Genomic DNA, 20224 nt, shown 5'->3' on the forward strand with positions numbered 1-20224 from the left:
TTCACACAGCCTGGCTGTCAATAACGCAACAGGGGGGTTGTCCGGCCCGGACAACCACCTCAGCCAATCATGGCAAAGTGCGACTCGGGTTTCCTAGGATACTCTGTGCAGGGGGTGACAACACCCCTCCCTCACATTCAGTCCACCTAGACACCCAGGCGCCTATAAGAGGGCTTCTTGGCAGAAGCCCGCCAAAAGACAGTGAACAAAGAAGGCAACCCTGGTTTGCCGCGCAAAGTAAAACACAAGAATGACTTTAACAAAAAGAAATGGCGAATAAACCCGACCGGAGCCAAAAGAAAAAGTATTTGGTCAAGCGGGTTTAAGTTCGAGGCTAATAGCCTAAAACAGTACCACATTTATATAGTATAATCGCGGTAGAAAAGTTAGGGTAGATACCACTGCCACCAGCCAAGTCTAAATGTTAAAAGAGCGAAACAATGCTCTAGGAGGTACAGATAAAAAGGGCTAAGGATTAACCCTTTCCAGTACTCCATGTAAGAAGGGGTGTACTGGACATCTGGTTAAATGACTAAGTAAAGTTAATGCCAACTTTACCCTTTTCTGGGGGACAGTAGTCAGCCTCAGAAATGGAGTCGGTGGGAAGTCTAAAAGACAACCCTGTATCACTGCACTGAAGGTGCTGTGTAACACACAAAATAAGAGGGCTACTGAAGTGGTGTACTCCAGAGTCCACAATCACAAAAACAGATGAAATACACATGGCAAAACACAAGTAAGAGTGGGAAAAAAGGGGTACACTCTTACTAAGTGGAAAAACAAACTCCAGAAATCCAGCAAAGTTGCTGGGGGACTGATTAGGTAAGGTAAATTAGCGATAGAATGAGAATTCTCCCTAACAACGGCTGCTTCAACTCCCGAGTCCCGGTGAAGCCCTTCTGCAGTCCTGAGCTATCTACCCTTCAACGCCAGAGAAGATCCAGTCCAGAGTCTTCTTCCCTTGAGCCTGGTGGGAATCAACCAGCGCACCTTCTACAGCCAGAGAATCCTCTTCTGGGTCGAAATCGCTGCACAAAGCTGTAGTGGTCCGGATAGCCATCAGAAGAGCCCTCGCCTGTTTTAAAGCAGCACACCTTTTATTCACCATTGCTTTGCTGCTGCTGGTCTCATCCCTGGGTAGTGCAGATCGCTCCAGACGTCGTCCTTCTTGTCCCCACGACTGAAGCTCCAGGAACCGTGAGTCTGCAGGAACTACCAGGAACAACTGCCGTAGCACCAGCTTTCTTAATTTGAATAAGGTACTGTGTCCATCCGACCTTGAGGAATCGGGGTGAACCCTTTTCCTTTCCGTAGGCTTGTCCTTTCTTCCTTCCCTCTTATAACTTTTGCCTCCCTTTGACAATATCCAAGTACTCCGGGCAATGTTAATCTCGAACTGTTCTAAACGTGTTATCCTCGACAATAGAGCCCTGCTCCCTTTGACACTGGCGGAGGCCTATTGACTTTATCTATATTGTAGAACAAGTCCTCTGATGCTAGTGCCTTGACAAAAGTATTGCCTATGATTTTTATCCCCTATTCCCTGGTTTTAATTCAATGTGCTAATTGTGTTTGACGACGGTTACATTTCTTCCCGCGGGTACGCTTTTCTTTTGTAAGACCAATTGTAAGACCACTTTTTGTCATTACTGTCAAAAAGTGAGCGCTTCTTAACCCCTGGTAACGTCTTTTGTTTCACAACACTGTCAAATCCTAATGTACTTTTCATGAATTGACGTAAACCAAAGGAATTGGTTGTGTGTGGTATATTTAGTGTGTGGTTTTGTTTAATAGAAGTGAAGTGTTTTATGAACAGAAGGTTGAAAAATAAATGTACTTATATTTTTTAACCAGAAACCTTGAGTCAGTGTTTGAGTCACAGTAATTGTAGTTCTTTAGCAGGAGATCTGATGATATGCATGAGTTCTGGTCAGGGGCACATACGGTTAGGCAGTTGGAGTACCCCGATTCTGGTGGCTGTGGCAGGAGGCCCAAAAAGGTTGCTGTGGTCGTGTTCCTGCACGACCCGCTCCGTGTTGCCGCCACTCCAGTATTGGACTCGATGAGGCGCAGCGGGGTCGTGATATGTCCTCAGAGGCAGGTCCGTCACATGAAAAGGTCTTCACAGAGCTGAGGCCGCAAGGTGACCAGATTGTTCCTCAAGGCGTGTGTCTCGCTTCATCATGCCCCCGTGTTACTCATGCTGTTACGTTTACTACCCAGGACGCTGACTCTTGGGATTGCCCTAACATATTCGACAGAGTTTGGGTGAGCGCAGTAAGTTCTGCCCGTCTCCATTCCACCCCTGGAGTTAATGTGGAAAGAGCATGTCGGTTCTCTGCGCCGAGGTGCCTCTGTAATATGCCATCAGGAGCGATGTGGGAGAGAGGAGTAGGTCACAGCGTGGTGCCAAGGAAATGGGGAGGCCCTGACTGGCTCACCTCTGTTACACTGGTAGGGCTCTCCGGTTCGACTGGGTTCACCTCCGCACCGTCTCTCCCAACGGGATCCAGAGGGGGCTACTTGTGTCTTTAGGTTGTGGGCAGAACATCTCCCGAGAGGGGCCGCCTCAGCTCCGGACCTCTCCTCGGTGTTACGAGCGTCTCCACATGTCCCTCTGCCGTGAGGCTCCAGTCGAGGTCCTCAGTCATGCACTCCTACGTTGGGCCACTTTCACTTTCGGCGGCACAGACCAGGCCAGGCCGTAGTCGTTGCGCGCCACTTTGCAATAGGCGATTTCCTGGCCAATCCTGCTCCGATTCTCTTCGGGTCTTCGCACAGATCCAGGGGACTATGTTACCATACAAAAATAGACAGACATCTCCGGGGTGGGGGGGGCGGCTTCTAGTGGGGGCTCAAGCCACTGTTAGGACCGTGAGACGCGGAGCTCACACAGAGGTTAGGTTCATCCAGGCGCCCCCTGGTGGCCAGTAAGCATTTCTTTTTTTAAACAAATCCAACTCTTCACGATTGGTCAGTCCTTTAGAGGGCTTACCTCGCTCCAAGGAAGAATATGATTCCACCGATGGTGGCGTTGATTCTTCTTCCGTGAGGAAGAGGATGAGGAACGGCTTCTGGAGTGGGACCTCTTGTTTTCTTGCAGTGCCGGCTCTTGTTGGGACGAGTAGGCAACTCGGTCTCAGCCTCAGATGACCACACGAGAGACTGCGCCGGAGTCTTCAGCGACGGTCAGCCCAGGGCCAGCTTACCGGCTCTGTCTAGCAGTGACTTGGTATGCATCTTGGGGCACGGCGCGCAGGCCTATGTGTCGTGAGTGGAACCCAGACACCACAGACGTAATGTGGGTCAGTCACCAACATTTTGGCCTTGCAATCCGAGCACCGTTTGAAACCTGAGATCCGGTGCGAAGACATTGTCGAGGTAAATAGAAAGATTTTACTGAAAAACATCGAGTGAAACTGGAGCAAGTTCCCGATGCAGCAGTGACATGGTATATGTATGGCGCCTGACATAATTTCCGAAAGCCGACAATCGACCACTGCGCAAGACGGATCGATGACTGACGGCCGAGTCGAGGTCCACTACGCCCCTGTACAAAAAGGTTTCCGAGCAGCAGAGCTGTGGAGGGATATCTATCAAGATGAGGAATCTGCAGGAGAAAAGCAATCCATTGAACAATACGTTTTTATGAAATTCGATAAAACCTAAATAAGAAAGGCCAGTACATTTTAATGCCTGTGGTATACATACATGTCTTAAAAAGTGAAGGAAAAAAATTAAGAACTTGAATCGTAATTAAGAAGAGTCGTTATGGATTACTTCCCAGCAGCAAACATAGTTCATTTATATATGCTGTGTGACGGCGTCATGGACTTAACCCTGTCAAAAGCGATAGACCCCCTCTCAACCTGAGGGCGGAAGCCTACCATGTTGTCTGCCAGAGCCAGGCTTGCCGGAGTAGCGGGATGAGGGCCGCACTCTCTGCACAGTGCCATCGAAACAGCATTCTACTTACCGGCAGTAAAGAGGCTCCATTACAAACTCCGAAATAGACAACTACTGTGCCGAGCCTCCATCGCGAAACACCGGCCATCCCGTTTTTGAAAAGGGGGTAGGGCTTAAAGGACACTTTATGGCCTCACGCCTGTGTAAGCCGGCACCTGGGGGAAAGGCAAGTAGAGATTGTCCCTAAGAATCAGCTGACTATGAAATCCAATCGAAGCGGGAGGAAGAGGCAAACCAAAAGCACTATAAAAAGGAAAAACCACAATGTAGGTGTGCAGGTTTTTAAGGTGAGGTCAAGGAGAGGGAGGCAGGCCAAGAGATCAGGCAGAGGAATGGCGGTGGAGTGGAGGATGAAGGAGCCAGACAGCCTGTTAAAGATCAGGTATTGTTTTGTGAGGGAAAGTGGCACCTTGTGTATGAGAGTGTTCATCTGGAGAGTGTGAGGACTGAATGGAGGTTAATGAAAGAGTAGAACAATAAGTGAGTGAGAAGTATGCATGAGAGACTGAATGAGGTGAATATAAGTGGGAACAGCAGAAGGGTGGAGAGTAGTGGATAGAAGAGCGAAGTGAAGAGGGGAGAAGAGTGCAGAGGGCAGTGGACAGTAGTTAAGAGTTAAGAAAGGAGAGTAGGAGGAATAGACGACCAGAGGAAGAAAGATACAGAAAGAGAACAGAGGGACAGAAGGAGGTAGAGAGAGAGAGGGAGAAAGCAGAGAACGAGAAGAGGTTGGATTGAGATAGGAGGGAGTGAGAAGAAGACAACATCAGGGACAAGAGTGTGGAAGGGGGAGACCAAATGAATGAAACAGGATGGTTGAAAGGCACCACATCCCGCTGTGAGACCCAGACATCCTTGGGGAATTAAGACTAGCATCCACCTAGAAAGCTCTAGAGGGAGTAAGTGATAGAAGTCTCAGGCCCATAGGCCAACACCTCAGGTAGTATTCAGAAAGTTGGGGTTACATGTCTCTAATACCACATGGGGATATGAAAGCCTGGTTTATGGATGTGGAAAGCCTGTGGGAGAAGTAAGAGGCATGGCCCTCAGTGTGTTCATGGCCCTCATCAACCACAAAATGCTAGCCTCATTTAAGTTTCGTGGAACAAAAAACCTTGAACCGTTTCCTGAGTATTGGCATACAAAAGGCCATCTGTGACAGTTGTAACATTTGTGGGGGGCGGGGGGAGTTATTACACTGTTCTGTGAGAACAGTCCAATACACAAGGTTTATTGTTGAGAATGAGTTATTGTCTATAATTTCATGCATACCTAGAGCGATATATTCATCTTCACCCGTCTTCTTCACATTGATTGCTTCCTTTTCACATTCCAAAAACTCCAGGAATGCTTTAATGGGTATTTTCCCATCATTGTCCTCTGCAAATCGAACACCATGCTTGTGGTTTTCGTGTTTGTAGTTTTTCAATAACCTTTGCAGTCTGGTAAATTCTTTTTCATCCAGTCGTAGCAACTTAGCCAAGTCCTTAAAAGAAATAGCAGAATTAGTAAAAGGGGCCAAGTTCAGAGAATTTACAAAGAAAAAAAGAGTTTGCATTTGGTAACGTTCCTTCTAATTAATTCAACTTTCCTCCTTGAAAAGGTCAAAGTGCAGAATGGACTTTGAAATCTTGAAACAGCACTGTGGCTGATGCCACAAGTGGCAACCTGGGTACACATACACACGCCATTTATGACATACATTACTTCCCATAATCGTATTTCTGATGCTTGTGTGGGTTTAGAATCACATGCTGCTCATAGGCCATGTAGTGGTAGGTGCAGAGTATTGCATTCTGTTTTCGAACTTCGAAAAGGGACGCTGGCTGGGCTTGTTTGTAATACTGAGTGTGACGTGTATTATACCCATGATCCTTCACGTGTCGAGGTCCCACTGATTGTTTTATTTCTGACAAGAGAGAGCATAAAGTGAAGGCGCAAGTACAAAAAAAAAATAAAAAAAAATAAAGGTGTACGCCTATGTACCTTGAACCCCAAGCGGGGATGAAGGGTGGGAGCATGTTAATCTAAGAAGATACAAGCATCAGAAATATGATTACGGTAAGTAAATTAATAGTTACTCACAGTAGTGACAAACATACTCTTAGTCCATAGTCCCCTTTCCTCCATACTGTATTGGCGTCCCTCGCAATGGTTGGGAGACGGAACCTTTTTCACCAGAAAAATCTTCTTCCCCTTTAAATTTAGAGGCGCGCTGGGGCCCAGCCCTGGGAGCCTGCGCTCGCCTTACTCAGCCCACCGGCGCCACTCCTCAGTCTCCATTGATGCATTGACAATAGTTAACATTGCCTAATGACAACAGTATTATTAGAGGGGAGTATGGTGGGACGTATGGAGGAAAGGGGACTATGGACTGAGAGTATGTTAGTCACTACAATGAGTAACTATTAATTACTCTCAAGTCCCGTCCCCTTTCCTCCATACTTTATGGGCAATTACAACTGAAGGTAGCCCCATGGAGGAGAAGAGACCCTCGTTAAGCAAACAGGTTTCTTAGAACCGCCTGCACGAAAGCCGCGTCTGACTTAGAGGCGGCGTCCAAACAGTAGTGCTTGCAGAAAGCCGAAGGGGTGGCCCAGGTGGGCGCCCTGCTGATGACTTGCCACGGTACATGCCGTTGGAACGTGATGGCCGTGGCTTTGGCTCTGACCGCATGGGCATGCAAATTAGCCGAAACTGGCCTGTGCTGCCCCTCATAGGCCTCCTTGATGGCGGCGACCATCCACCTTGCTATGGAGGCTTTGGAAGCCTGATCAGCTGGCCTTGAACCACCAAAGGTGATAAAGAGGGCATCCGTGGTCCTGTCCAGGTAGTATTTCAGTGCACGTCTGACATCCAGCCAGTGCAAGACCCTCTAAGGCTCGTCCTTGGGGTCGGCCAAGAAGGTGGGTAAGACTATCTCCTCGTTTAGATGGAAGGAGGAGGACACCTTGAGTAGGAACACAGGGTCTTGTCCGGAGGACCACCATGTCCTTGTGAAAGGTAGTGTAGGGGTCTGATGCCACCAGAGCCTGGATTTCGCTGACTCTGCGAGCGGAGGTGAGGCCTATGAGCAGAGCTGTTTTTAAGGTGACCAGCCTGATGTCTGCGGACGTCATTGGCAAGAAAGGCACCCAAGACTACATTGAGGTCCCACAACGGGTGTGGCTTCTTAATAGGTGGTTAGAGTCTGTGGAGGCCCACCAGATGCCGTTTGACCACCAGGTTAGGCTCCTATGGCTGCCAGATAGGTGTAGCACATGTCCACCTGTACTCCGGAATGGGAGAGGTGCGCCGAGAAGGATTGCACGTCGTCCAATGTGCACTTAAGAGGGGTCGATCTAATTAGAGTCAGCCCAATGACAGAATCTAGACCATCTTATATTGGCTACTGGCAGCTTTGCTTCTGGCACCCTGAATGATTTCCAGGTTAGCAAGAGACAGGTTCAAGTGTTTCAGTGTGACCTGCTCAAGAAACATGCTGCAAGGGCTAGTTTGTGAGGATCGGGGTGGAGTACCCTGCCCCCCTGCTGGGTCAGAAGAGGAGCTGGGCCCAGCGGTAGGTGAATGGGAGGCCTGTCGGATAGGCTGAGCAGCTCGGAGAACCACAGCCTCGCCGGCCACCAAGGAGCTATCAGAATGATGCTGAGGTGACAAGATTGCTTTATCCTGCAGATCACCCTGTGGAACAGAGTTGTGGGCGGGAAGGCATATGTCATCATGTAGTTCTATTGTATCTGGAATGTATCGCCCAGGGACCCGGTGCCCTGCCCTTGCCAGCAGGCGAACTGCTGGCATTTCCTGTTGTCCTGGGAGGCAAACAGGTCCACTTGGGGATGCCCCCACATGAGGAAGATCTCCTTCAGTACAAGGTTGTTTAATTGCCACTCCAGGTTGGACTCCGCTGGGAGGCGGACGGCAGTGAGGTAGATGCTGTTCTCCAGAGCCCATTCCTACATGTTGACAGCTAGGCTGCACAGTGGAGGGGATCTGGTACCCCCCTGCTTGCTGACATAGTACATGCTGGTGGAGTTGTGCGTCTGGATAAATACTCTCCTGCCCTCTATAAGAGAGAGGAAGGCCTTGAGGGCCAGCTATATGGCCTTCAATTCTAGCCAGTTGATGTGGGACTCCTGCCGAGTCCAGACTCCATGGACGCTGTGACTGTCCCGCGTGGCTCCCCAGCCCTCTAAGGAGGAGTCTGTAGCGACGGTGACCTGAAGTAGAGGCTGCCGAAATGGCCAGCCCTGCCACAGGTTGCAATCTGCAGACCACCATTTGAGGTCCGGATGGAGCGATGTCGGAATGTCAACTGGCTCGGCTTGGGAGCCCTTCTCCTGATTCCATGAGGCTGCAAAGTGCAGCTGTAATCTCCTCATCTTGAGTCTTGTGTGGGGTACAGCCAATAGGACTGCTGCCATAATCCCCAACAGGTGTTGGTACCACCAGGCCGAGGTCACTGTCCTGGGGAAGAAGTGAGTAGTGGCTCTCTTGATGGCTGTGATCTTGTCCTCCGAGGGAAAGACTCTCTCAGAGTCAGTGTCCCAGATGAGGCCCAGGAAGGTCAGGCTCTGCGTGGCTTGCAGCTGAGACTTCTTGAAATTGATAGTAAACCCCAGGTCGTGGAGTGTGTTAATAAGCGCAGAGGAGGTGTGGTGAACCGCCTCCGGGCATGAATCTCGGACGAGCCAGTCATCCAGGTATGAGTAGACGTGGTGGCCCTGGGACCCGAGGAGGGCTGCCACCGCATTCATTAGTCTGGTAAATACACAGGGGGGCGGAGTTCAGGCCAAAGGGTAGCACATTGTTTTGGAAATGGCAGTCCATGATCCTGAACCAGAGTAAGGACCAATGCGGTTGCCAAATAGGGATGTGTAGATACGCGTCATTCAGATCCAGTGAGGACATCCAGCCTCCCATGTTCAGTGTCTCCTCAATGAGTGCTGGTGTAACCATCTTGAATTTTTGTAGAGGAAGGGAGAGGTTGAGGGTGGAAAGGTCCAACACAACTCTCAGGCCAGCCTGGTTCTTCTTCTGTATGGCCAAAATCCTGGAATAGAAGCCCAAAACTTGCTGTGAGGCTGGGACTTCCTCCACTGCCTGGATCTCGACGAGCGAGTGCATTTCTGCCAGCAGACTTGCTGTCCCAATCTGTGGGAGAGGAGGAGAGGAGGGAGGAGATGAAGGGACCGGTAGGCGGTTCCCGTGGATACTCAGAGAGGATGCAGGGGTCCAAAAATGTTGGGGCCAAAAATGCACGTGGGAGGCAAGTCTGCCTCCCCACTGGAGACACGTGGGCCCGAAGGGACGTCTCATGCCTTCTTTCCCTGCGAGGCTGTGGCAGAGGAGGGGGATTATAAAAAGCCCTTGCCCCCCAAACCCCTCTTGTTTCCTCCGGTGCTGACTCGAGGAACGGTCAGGTTGTCTGGACCTCCGTTCTTGGAAGCCTCGGAACCCTCCAGACGCCCACCCCTTGTCGGAGCGTTGATGTGACTGGATTTACGCCTTGGGCATGTCCTTCGTAAGAATAAAGACTTTGTGGTTTGCGATTTGTTCTTCTTTTTATCTAATCTTCATCCGTGGTGAAGTGGAAAAGGTCACTACCCTTGAATGGAAGATCCAATATGCGTTCCTAGACGTCAGGGTTAAATTTAGTAGCCCAGAGCCAGGCCGTCCTCATGCCCGTGGCAATGCAGATGGCCCGGCCAGATGTGTCGATATGGACCACTGAGGACTCCATGATATCCTGCGCTACCAGCCTGGCTTCTCCTAATCCTGCCTTCAAGCGAGCTTGGCTCTGCGCCGCAAGTTCCGGGAGGAAGTCCGCATTTTCCCACCACAGCCTTTGGTTAACGGCTGCCAGCATGACCTAGGCATTGTCCTGACGCAGGTGCAAGGAAGTGTTGGAGTACAGCTTTTTCCCGTACGCCTTCAACATCTTCTCCTCCTTGCCTAGCAGCGTCGAGGGTGAGGTGGCCGAGGACAACTGAGGCTTAGAACAGAGTGACGCCGCACCGATCACCGAGGAGTGCGGCTGAGGATGACCCGAAAGCAAGAGTGTATCCCCCTCCATCTGCCTGTACTTGCCATTGAGGCGCTGATTGACAGGTTGGGCCGAGTGAAGCTTGAGCCACCCTTTTTTGGCCAGGGCAACAACATCCTTCTGCAAAAGGATCCCTGTTTTAGAGGAGAGTCTGAGGGTGAGTACTTCTGCCAAGACCCCCTTCTTGGGCTGTTCGACCCTCGGGCTGAGGTGGGCCCAGGTATTCTGCCAGGGCTGCAAGGCGTTTATGGAAGGCCTTTGCTGAGGATGGTGTGTCGGTGTCCTCCTCCTTGTCTGTGTCCACCTGAGTGCTCGGAGGATCCAGAACCGGCGGAGGTATACCGGGCACCAAGGGCTGCTTTGTGGAGACCGGAGCCGGAGGCTGCTGCAGGGGCTGGTGTGGAACCGCCTGAACTGCTGGAGGCAGGGGTGCCGGAAGTGGAGGAGCCGGCAGGGGCAGCATGGGCTGCGCTGAGGCCTGTAGCACAGGAGCCATTGGAGGAATGACTATGTGGGGTCACCTGAGGCAGCATGTCCCTGATAGCATCCCGAAGAATGGTCGCTATCTGGGGAGTTCGCATCTGTGCCAGGAACCTTTCCAAGAACCTGTCTTCCAAGGCTGTAGAGGTGGCAGGGGATATTGACAAAGTGGCTGACAGCTGCTGCGGCCAGGGCATACTGTGCCTGTGGTGCAGGGGAAACCTGCCCTGCGCTGCTGATGGATAAACTGTAGGCCACGTACCCCGTAGGAAGTATTGGACGAGACGTCACCTTGTCTGGCACGGTGGCCATTTTGTCAAGCTGCGTGCCAAAGTCGTGGTGCCTGGCTTACTGAATCCAGCCCAGTCAAGACGCTTGGTGTTGGAACCTAAGTCCTATCCCGCACCTCAGGTGTATTGCCCTCGGCAGAGCTGCCGGTGGTGCTACGTGAAAGAGACCCCTCGGACATGATGCCACTACTAGGGAGTAACCCCGGTAGAAGAACCTTGCAGTCCCTCAGGACTGATACCGGAATGATCTGCGCCTCTAAATTTAAAGGGGAAGAAGATGTTTCTGGTGAAAAAGGTTCCGTCTCCCATCCCTCGCGAGGGACGCCCATACAGTATTGAAGAAAGTGGATGGGACGTAAGAGTATGTATGTCTTCGAAAGGCTTGTGGATCTCCTTAGAATCACACGCTGTGCATAGACTAGCGAGCAGTACCAGGAGAAGGTGGTGGGTTGTTTGAAGGTTCAGTGGCTAAAAGATGCCTTAACACCACCTGCCCCACCCGTGAATCAGTCTTAGAATGTGTATCTAAGCAGTAATGTTGTGTAAGCTGTGAATGGAACTCCAGGTAGCCACTTTGGAAATGGCATCTGTTAGGGAGAATTATCAATTCTGTGCTAATTCCCTTCAACCTTAGAGACCCCCAGCTCTTTTGCTGGACTTTAGGACTTTTTAATTTGAAGCTTGGAGTGAGTGAGACCTTTTTCTCACTCTCTCATGTATTTTGACCTAATTTGGATTATGTGTTTCCTCTGTTTTTAGAGTCTGGCAAACTCCATAGGCCTCTACTTTTTGTATGGTGACACACAGCACCTTCAGTGCAGTGTCACATAGAAAGCCTTTAGATTTCTCATACAGTTTAAATACCTTTTCTTGTGTGAACTACAGTTCCCAAGAATAGTAAAGTGAAATTGACTTTACTTTTCTCTTTGTAGGTCCAGCACACATCATCTTCAGTGGAGTACTGGGGTTTACCTAGTAGCCCATTATCCTACATTCTCATATAACATGTTTTATGATACCCTCACTACTTTAAATGGCTGGTGACAGTGGTTTAATTTTCCTACCATTGTGCTTTTCTACCGCAGGCTGAATCCTCAGCTGCAGTACAGTACCCATGGGTGACCATTTTTGTCAAAATGGCCCTGGTCTTCTTTGTTCGCCATTTTCTGTTTGTGAGGTCTTTCTTGGGTTTTATTCTGTGCGTTGAGCCAGGTTTGAGCCTTTTGTTCATTTTGCCTTTGGCGGACTTCAGCCCTGAAGCTCGCTTCTGGCTCCAGTGTGTCTGGAAAGGCAGGAAGTGAGGGAGGTTCCGGAAACTCCCCTGTCCTTTGTCTCTAGGAGTGCATGAATGCAACCATTTCTGATTGGCTGGCTGGCTGTCCTTTTTGGACAGCCACCCTATTGTGTGATTGACAGCCTAGGCTGTGCATGAATGGGAGAAACCTGCTTAAAAGGCGAGGGTTTGTGGACTAGAGGTAGAGTCGACCACTGGGAGAAATACCCGACGAAGAAACTGTGAACGAAGCTTGCTGCATCCTCCTGGACCTTTGAATTGCCTGGTGAAGCCCTGCTGCTGTGCTGAAACTCCTTTTTCAATTCGACAGAGAAGCTCCGGAAGGGACGACTGCTTCCCTTGGGTTAGTGGGACCAACTAACCCTGAGACGAACTTCACTGGACCATCTTCCCTGATTGGTTGTACTTCTTCGCTGCTGCAAGAACCGAGTGCCAGGGGTTGAGAAATCCATAGTCGAGTGCAACGTCTGAAATCCATCCAGAAGCTCTAGGAGTCTCCTAAAGACCCTCCAGAAGCAGGACGACCAGAGCTCGAGTCCCCTCACCAGAGTGCAGGACCCAAGGAGTGAAGGAAGCCCAACCGGTATTCGGGATCTGCAATAGTGCTTTTTAACAAGCGCTGAAACCGCAAAGTGCCACTGAACCGAAAGAGCCTGTAGCTGCCGACGACTTCCAAACTGCTACCACAGGAGCCCTCCAGACATCCTCCCTCTTGTCCTCACAACTGAGGCTCGGAAACCCAGGGTCTGCATCGCTGCCACAAGACATAATCCAGCTGGACCACTCTTCTTCTAACCCGAGGTACTGTTTAGACTTGGGGTACTTACCTCAGTAGCTTTTTAGCTGTGTTCTCCTCAGTTGGGAATTGCATTAGTTTACCTTTAGAGTAGATTCCAACTCTGCTTTTCACAGGCTTCACAGCTTGTGACCCTACAAGTGATTTCTACAAACTCTCTAATTTTGCGCAAGACATTTTATCCAAGAAGTACCTCAGCTCCATAGACTGTGTTCCAATTGACTTTGGTTGTCCTGGCTCACTGCAGACTCTTCTAGCCCATTGACTTTGATATGTATGTCCTTCATAGGTGGTAACTTGTTTTAGACTTATTGCCGGGAAAGGCTTGTCGAGATTTCATTGGAAGATTTAAGTGTCCTCACATATACTGAAAACTTGTTTAACCTTTTTCCTTCCTTAAACCATTCCTTTCTACAACCTCAGAATCTGCAAAGTATAATCAGTGTGATATATAAATGCCATTACTGTCCTTGTGAATGAAGTCACCTAAGGGTGTAGGAAGTGTGTAAGAAGCATATCCAAAGAGTAACCACTAATGTGTGCTGGTCCTGAAAAGTATTTTAAAGTATATTTACCTTGTTACATGAATTGCCTTTTTAACAAATGCTTATTTAAACATTGATGTTAAATAAATAACTATTTATAACAGAAACCTTTGGTGTAAGTGCTACTTGGTTACCTGTATTTACAAATGTCATTGCTACAGCTCTACAGCTCACATTTACCCCTCTTGAGGTAGGCCTGGCTGCTCAGTTACACTACCAACTTGTGTAGTGCAGACCAATACCAAAAGATGGGTTACCTAATACCAAGCAGCTAAGTGTTGTGTAGTCTCACACAGTGTGACTGCACCAATTCTTACCTAACAGCATCTAAATGTGCATTTGCAATGAAAACTAAAGTAGCCCCTGTGCCTTGAGTAGAGTGTGCTCTGGATGCATTTTACAATCCATTTAGAAATAGCCGACTTTGAGACAAGATTCCAGTCTCTTCCAGTGGCTATGGAAACAAGGAATTGGTCTGTTTTCGGTAGTGGTTTCGTCTTATTGAGGTAATACATCACAGTTCTCCTGACATCTAATGTATGCAGGCTTCTTTCTGTTGAATTTGTAGGGTTTTGGAAGAAAGGTTGAAGCTCTACAGACTGATTGATATGAAACTTTGAGATGAATTTAGGAGAGGGGCGTGGATGTGTGCGCAAAATCACCTTGTCCTTGTGAATGGTGCCAATTCTATCTTGAACTGAGAGAGCTTGCAGTTCACTTACCCTTCTTAAAGAAGTTATGGCCACGAGAAAAGTAGTCTTATAAGTTATGCACTTTATGCATTGGCTCAAAAAGAAGGGTACATTAGTTTAGTAAGGACCACATTCAAGTCCCATCCGGGAGATGGATTCGAAATTGGAGAGTGTAATCTATTGACACCATTCCATTCAGGCTTTAATGAAAGGGGCTTTCCACCAAGAAACCTTATTGTGAGAGGTGGTGTAAGCAGAAATAGCAGCATTAGTATGTGATCAGGCATACAAGCAATATATATACAATGACATAATGGTTTCTTTTCCATGCAGGGTCAGTTAATATTTAGGTCATCCTGACAAAGACGAGGAAAGAGATATCACTGAAACGTCCTAAACTAGAGCATGCATGATACCCTCGAGCTGTAGAGTGGAGGGCATCCTGCTGCTACACCCGGACAATTACATTAATTGTAGACGATGACCCCATGTATAAACCCAAAGTAAGCACTCAGGTCGCTTTCCTTTACAATCAGACCTCAGTTTTATCTTATTGGAGCATTTAGTTGCAACATTAGCCTATATTTTTATGGCAATGAAGACTGAAAGTTTAGCAATGTGATTATATTACATTTTGTTTTCTTTTTCCCCTTCTGAGAATTGCTATGAATTCCGGCCCAAACATTTGCCGGCCTTGATTATATTTCTTGAGAGAAATAGAATTATCAGTGCTGCTGGATTGCATTATCAACATGTGTGCATTTTAATTTTGATGATGTTATTGTGTTAAGGTTTAGAGTTAGAATATTTTTAAATTCAAGTCACACTGGTACTCTGGGGTTTCTATTTCTTTTCTTCGATTCCTTTCTCACAATTCCCTTCCGTTTGAGCACAACATTTTGGATATAATTAAGTTTTGGACCTTTATTTTTTTTTTTAAATTGAAAATAAATATTTAGCAATGACTACGAATTGATATAGATTGCTTGATCCTAAATAACATCATTGTTGCTTTGGTTTCATCCGATTTGAAAATAAGTTAAGAATGTAATTGCTGCTGGTAGCATTTTCATGTATATTGTGGTATTTCTCCCCAGTTATCAGCAATGGGGGTTAACCCTTCAGTACATACTGTATATCTTCACAGGTTACACCTGCTTCTAGGGGAAGTTTAATCATTTAGGATGAACTTGTAGATGTATCACTGCTAGATGCTTTAGCTGTGGCCACCCATTCAGAGTCCGGGCAGTAGTCACCATGTCACATTAATACTGGCTTAGCAGGGCGATTAGCAAAATCACAATAGTAACACGTAGCAAGATGGCAAAACACAATACACTTAATTTCACAGATTATCAAATATCAGCAATCATGAGGGGCCCTTCCATGTTCAATCCCATCGGGATATACCAACCCTCAGCATCCCAACTAACGGCAGATAACCTACTCAAACAAAACAAAAAAAGTGCTTTCAGACGGAGCTCCATGGGCACTTCCTCTGGGAGTATATTCAAGCAAACATCCCAATAGGACTTACTGTAAGGAACAACCCCGTTCTTTTCTTGGATGACCAGCAATACAAAACCAATTTTAGTAAAATAGTTACCAAATGTAGTAGAGACCTTATGGTCCTTACTATCACAACGGCACAAAGAATTTCAGAAACCATACAGAAAGACCTTGACTTAGAAGAGAGGAAATTCAGTAAGAATAATGCCTTACAAGACGCCCAAGCCAAATTTTGACATTAACACACAATTTGCTTCATTTAAAACCACCACTTTCAATAGAATAATCAACAAATTGGCTGGCGATTTTAAAGAGTTTAAAATAGAAATAGTTTTTCCGTTACTATCAGAGAATTTCTTGGAAAATCGCAGCAGTGTGAGGGAATTTTTAACATATGACCGGGCACAACCAAGACATTGTTGGTGACTTTTTCTGATACCTCAAGTTCCGACTCCGATGGAGAAACAGCCAAGCAATACAAGAATTATGTACAGGTACCACCCAGACCACAATGTAGCCTTTTTTTTTTTTTTTTTTTTTAGGAAGGGTGAGGAGTCCGTCAAGGAACAATGATGTTTTGGCTACAGCGACGATCCCGCAGGCGACATACTACCAACTGTCTATACCTGTGTTCAATTTTTCGGGGGTAAAATTGACACCTCACGAGGAAGCAATTTTAGCAAAAGGTCTTCAATAGTGCCCACCAATCCCACAAATTGTTTTGTGGCTGATACTGAATTCTGGCAATTTTTGGGAAAATTGAGAAGCAAATATTTTTTCAATAACAACAAACACATTGAGCAAGAGAATGATTACAGCCCTTTGGGATACATCCACGTTTTGCCCCACCGAGAGTCAGACGCCCAAAGAGATGCTTACATTCAAGAAATGCCTACTTACAGAACTTCAAAAACTCCAAAACAGTAAAAAAAATTAAAAAAAGACACAATCTTTCAAACCACAAATGAGCAGCCCTCAAAGCACTTAATGCTAACCAGCTGATAAGGGAGGAGGGATCGTGCTTTTCAACCAGGCCCAGTACCGTACTACGGTGCAGGAACTGTTGGGAAAAAGGTAAGAACTATACTAAATTGGATCACGACCCAGCCCCCAATATCAAGCACGACATTTTGGAGACCATGACATTCAGGTTTCAGCGGGACTGGATAACTCAAAGAGAGTTTGAATTTCTTAATCATTCACAGGAAAGGGCTTCCATCTTTTACACGATCCACAAGAATCTAAAACAACCACCAGGAAGAGCTAGATTGTTGGGGTGCGGCTCTATATTGGAGTCGGCTTGCAAATTTATCGACATCTTTCTTAAGCCTATAAGTGTCCAAACGTAATCATACTTAAGGGACTCAATAGCCACAATGCAGTGTTTTGATGGAGAACCATTCGATCCAAGCCATGAAAGGTTGGTAACACTGTATTTATTGGACATTTGTACGGTGCTTATACACAAGCGTTTCCAGGCACCACGAAACAAGAAGAAGTGGGTCGGGCAGGGAGAGCATGGGAATCACAAATGTAGAACAAAAAATGGTTATATTGGCCATGTGACAATCTTACCATGCAAGTGCTTGACATGGTGGTTAAGTACAATAGGGGAGGGGGAGAGGGAGAAGTGCAGGAGTGGGGTACACCCAGAGAAGGGACTGGAGCAAGTGCTGGGCGGGCCAAGGTGGCAAGTGCCAGGGGAAAATGGGGAAGGGAGAATGAGTGCGGTGGACAGGGAGGACCAAGTTGGGCTAGTCCGGGCAAGGGAGCCTGATGGCAAGTGCTGGCAAAGGATTCTGAGGGACTGGTAGAGGGTGGTCTGGCCCCTCTAAGACTGTGAAGGGACCAGGAACCAGTCGCAGCGGCAGAGGGAGCGTTAGCACGGGAGGGGGGGGGGGAGAGAATAAAAAGGAGAAAAGGAAAGCCTTGAGAAGTTTCCGGAACATAAGATGATCCAGTTTAAGACTGAGGGGGAGGGGGCACTGCAGAGGGAAGAGCCAGCCGAGGAAAGGGTTGCCAGAAGGCAGTGCACGTGTGCAACTGGGAGGGCAGGGACCTGTCCTGGGCCCGTGGTTCAGAGGGTGGCCAGGTAACCCGCGCAGTATCAGACAGCAGATCAGCAGGGGAGAGGAAGAGAGAATGCAGAAGCAAAGAGGAAAGTCTTGAGTGGTTTCCAGCACCTTAGGTCGTTCTGCTCAAGTTTCAGGGAGGCAGGGAGGCTGTTCCAGAGGGAGGAGCCCGCCGAAGAGAGAGATCTGCTGATCCTCAAGGAGTTGGAGGTTGAGGAGCGAAGGGCTCAAGTAAGAAGATACTTCAGGAGAGAAAGCCGGAGATATTTTGGCCCCAGGTCCCAGAAAGCCTTCTGGACGATGCAAAGGGCCTCGAATTTGATCCCTGCAGCCACTGGGAGCCAATGGAGGGATTTTAGTGCTGGAGAGAAACGATCCCTGGGCTTGAGGCCAAGGACAAGTCTCGCAGTCCTGCTCTGGATGATTTGCAGAAGACGGAGAGTAGAGGCAGGCAGATTTAAGAAGAGGCTGTTACAGTAGTCAAGCCTAGAGAGAACCAGAGCTCTAGAAACAGTGAGCTTCAGGGGGACAGTGAGGAAAGGGAGAGTACCTCTGAGGAGGTGGAGTTGGTAGTTTGACTTCTTAGAGATGTCGGAGATGTGAGGAGAGAAGGAAGAGTGTGGAGTCAAAAATAACCCCAAGGTTCTTAGCCTCGCAGGTGGGAGCAGGAGGATGGCCAAGGGAGACCGGCCAGAGAGTCAGGGGAAAGAGGGGTGCAAGTGTGCCAATGAGGAGGATCTCCGTCTTGCTGGCATTCAGGCAGAGATCGTTGGCGGCAAACCAATCTTGGATTGCAGAGATGCAATTCGAGATGAGAGAAGGGGAAGAGGAGGAGGTGGGGAGCCTAAAAGCAAGCTGGGTGTCATCCGCATAAATTGGAGCAGAAAGCAGCAATGCAATGGGCGAGAGATGGCAGGTATTGGTTAAACAACCAGGGAGAAAGGATAGACCCCTGGGGAACACAACAGATGTAGACAGAGATATAGGAGAAGAATGACCCAAGTTGGACCTCAGAGGGTCGGTCAGACAGGAAAGAAGTTAACCAGGCCAGAGCCTGATCAGTGATACCAAGATTATCATGGAGCCGGTTGAGCAGGAGGACATGGTTAACCGTGTCAAAGGCAAAGAAGAGATCAAGTAGGATGAGGACAGAGGTGTGATTAGCATCAAGGTTATAGAGCAGGTGTTCACGGATGTTCAGGACAGCGTTTCCGTACTTCTGGCTACCCTGAAGCCAGACTGATGGTCATGGAGACAACCAACAGATTCAGTGTGAAGAGTAAGCTGCGAGATGGCCAGCTTTTCCAGGAGTTTGCCCAGGAAAGGAGTGATAGAGATCGGGCGATAGTTACCCGGAAAGGAGGGGTCGGCTGAGGGCTTCTTGAGGAGAGGGTGCACAAGGGAGTGCTTCAGGGGGGAGGGGAAGGTGCCGGAGCCAAAGGAGTGGTTGCAGAAGTCAGCCAAGGCTGGGGTGAGGGTGTCAATGTGATCCTTGAAGGTTTTGGAAGAACCTATTTAGATGAGGTTTACATAGATCGGATTTGTCTAGAAACCTCGTCAGGGGAGAAGAGAGTGAAGGCGGAGAAGGGGTGGTTGCAAGGGGGCCGGAGGGATACGAGAGCGTGTGGGAGAAGCAGGAGAGGCAGAGAGGGTGGACAGGAATATGTTTTGGAGATTATGTGAGAAGCCAGGGCCGTACAGAGGGCCTGGGAAGGGACAGGAGAGGTAGAGACTGCGGCAGGACTGGCCAGCTCCTTGCAGATTTTAAAGATTTCGGCCGAGTCACAAAGGTCATGGAAGAGCCACGTGGTGGGACAGGAAGCATCAAGGTGGATGTTGAAGTCACCAAAAAGGAGGAGTTGAGCGGTTGAGGCCAGGAGGGAGGAAGAGAGGTCCGCCCACTCGTAGAGGAAGGAGGTGATCAGACAAGGCGGCTGATAATTAGTAGACACTGTGAGAGAATGGCCAGGAGAGAGAGAAAGAGAGCCTACAGACCAGGCATTCAAAGGAGGAGTAGGCCTGCATAGGAATGATAGAGGCAGGGATCCACGCTGGGAAGATCAAGGCTACACCCCCACCGGAACGGTTGGATCTGGGTGCAGAGAGGATCTTGTAGCCATCAGGAAGGAGAGTGTCAAAGCTTGTGACAGAGCTGGCCGTGAACCATGTCTCGGTGACACAGAGGACATCAAGGTCATTTTCTTCAAGGAGATGGCAGATGTCAGAAGAGTGTTTGACAGCTGAGCGAGAGTTAAGTGTGGAGAGGTGGAGAAGTTTGCCATCCTTGAAAGACTTCCGGGGAGGGGTACAAATCAGAGGTACTCCTTGTGGAGGTGTAGAGGGAGGTAGAGGGAGGGCAGAGGAGGTAGGAAGAGAGGGCAAGGTAGCCGAGGAGAAGCAAGAGGGCGCCAGAGTAGTGGTAGAGGGAGGAGGCAAGGGAGCCGAAGAAGGTAGAGAAAGGACAGCAGGAGAGGAGAGGAAATTGATAAGGCATGGGAAGCGTCAATCAAAGAGGAGGAGGTTGGCCTGAGGGCCTT

At 48.5% G+C, this 20224-nt stretch overlaps 1 protein-coding gene across 1 annotated transcript in view; it reads right to left on the reverse strand.

The window, feature by feature from the left end:
• Nucleotides 1-20224, reverse strand: part of RAB3GAP2 (RAB3 GTPase activating non-catalytic protein subunit 2) — a 2371691-nt gene that overhangs the window by 1197384 nt on the left and 1154083 nt on the right. Inside the window, exon 20 of the mRNA XM_069608591.1 lies at nucleotides 5239-5452. Coding sequence (XP_069464692.1) covers nucleotides 5239-5452 — 214 coding nt within the window. The remainder of the gene's footprint in view (nucleotides 1-5238; nucleotides 5453-20224) is intronic.

Source organism: Ambystoma mexicanum, chromosome 4q (genome assembly GCF_040938575.1).
Source record: "Ambystoma mexicanum isolate Mex_15411 chromosome 4q, UKY_AmexF1_1, whole genome shotgun sequence".
In the NCBI taxonomy this organism is placed as follows: Eukaryota; Metazoa; Chordata; class Amphibia; order Caudata; family Ambystomatidae; genus Ambystoma; species Ambystoma mexicanum.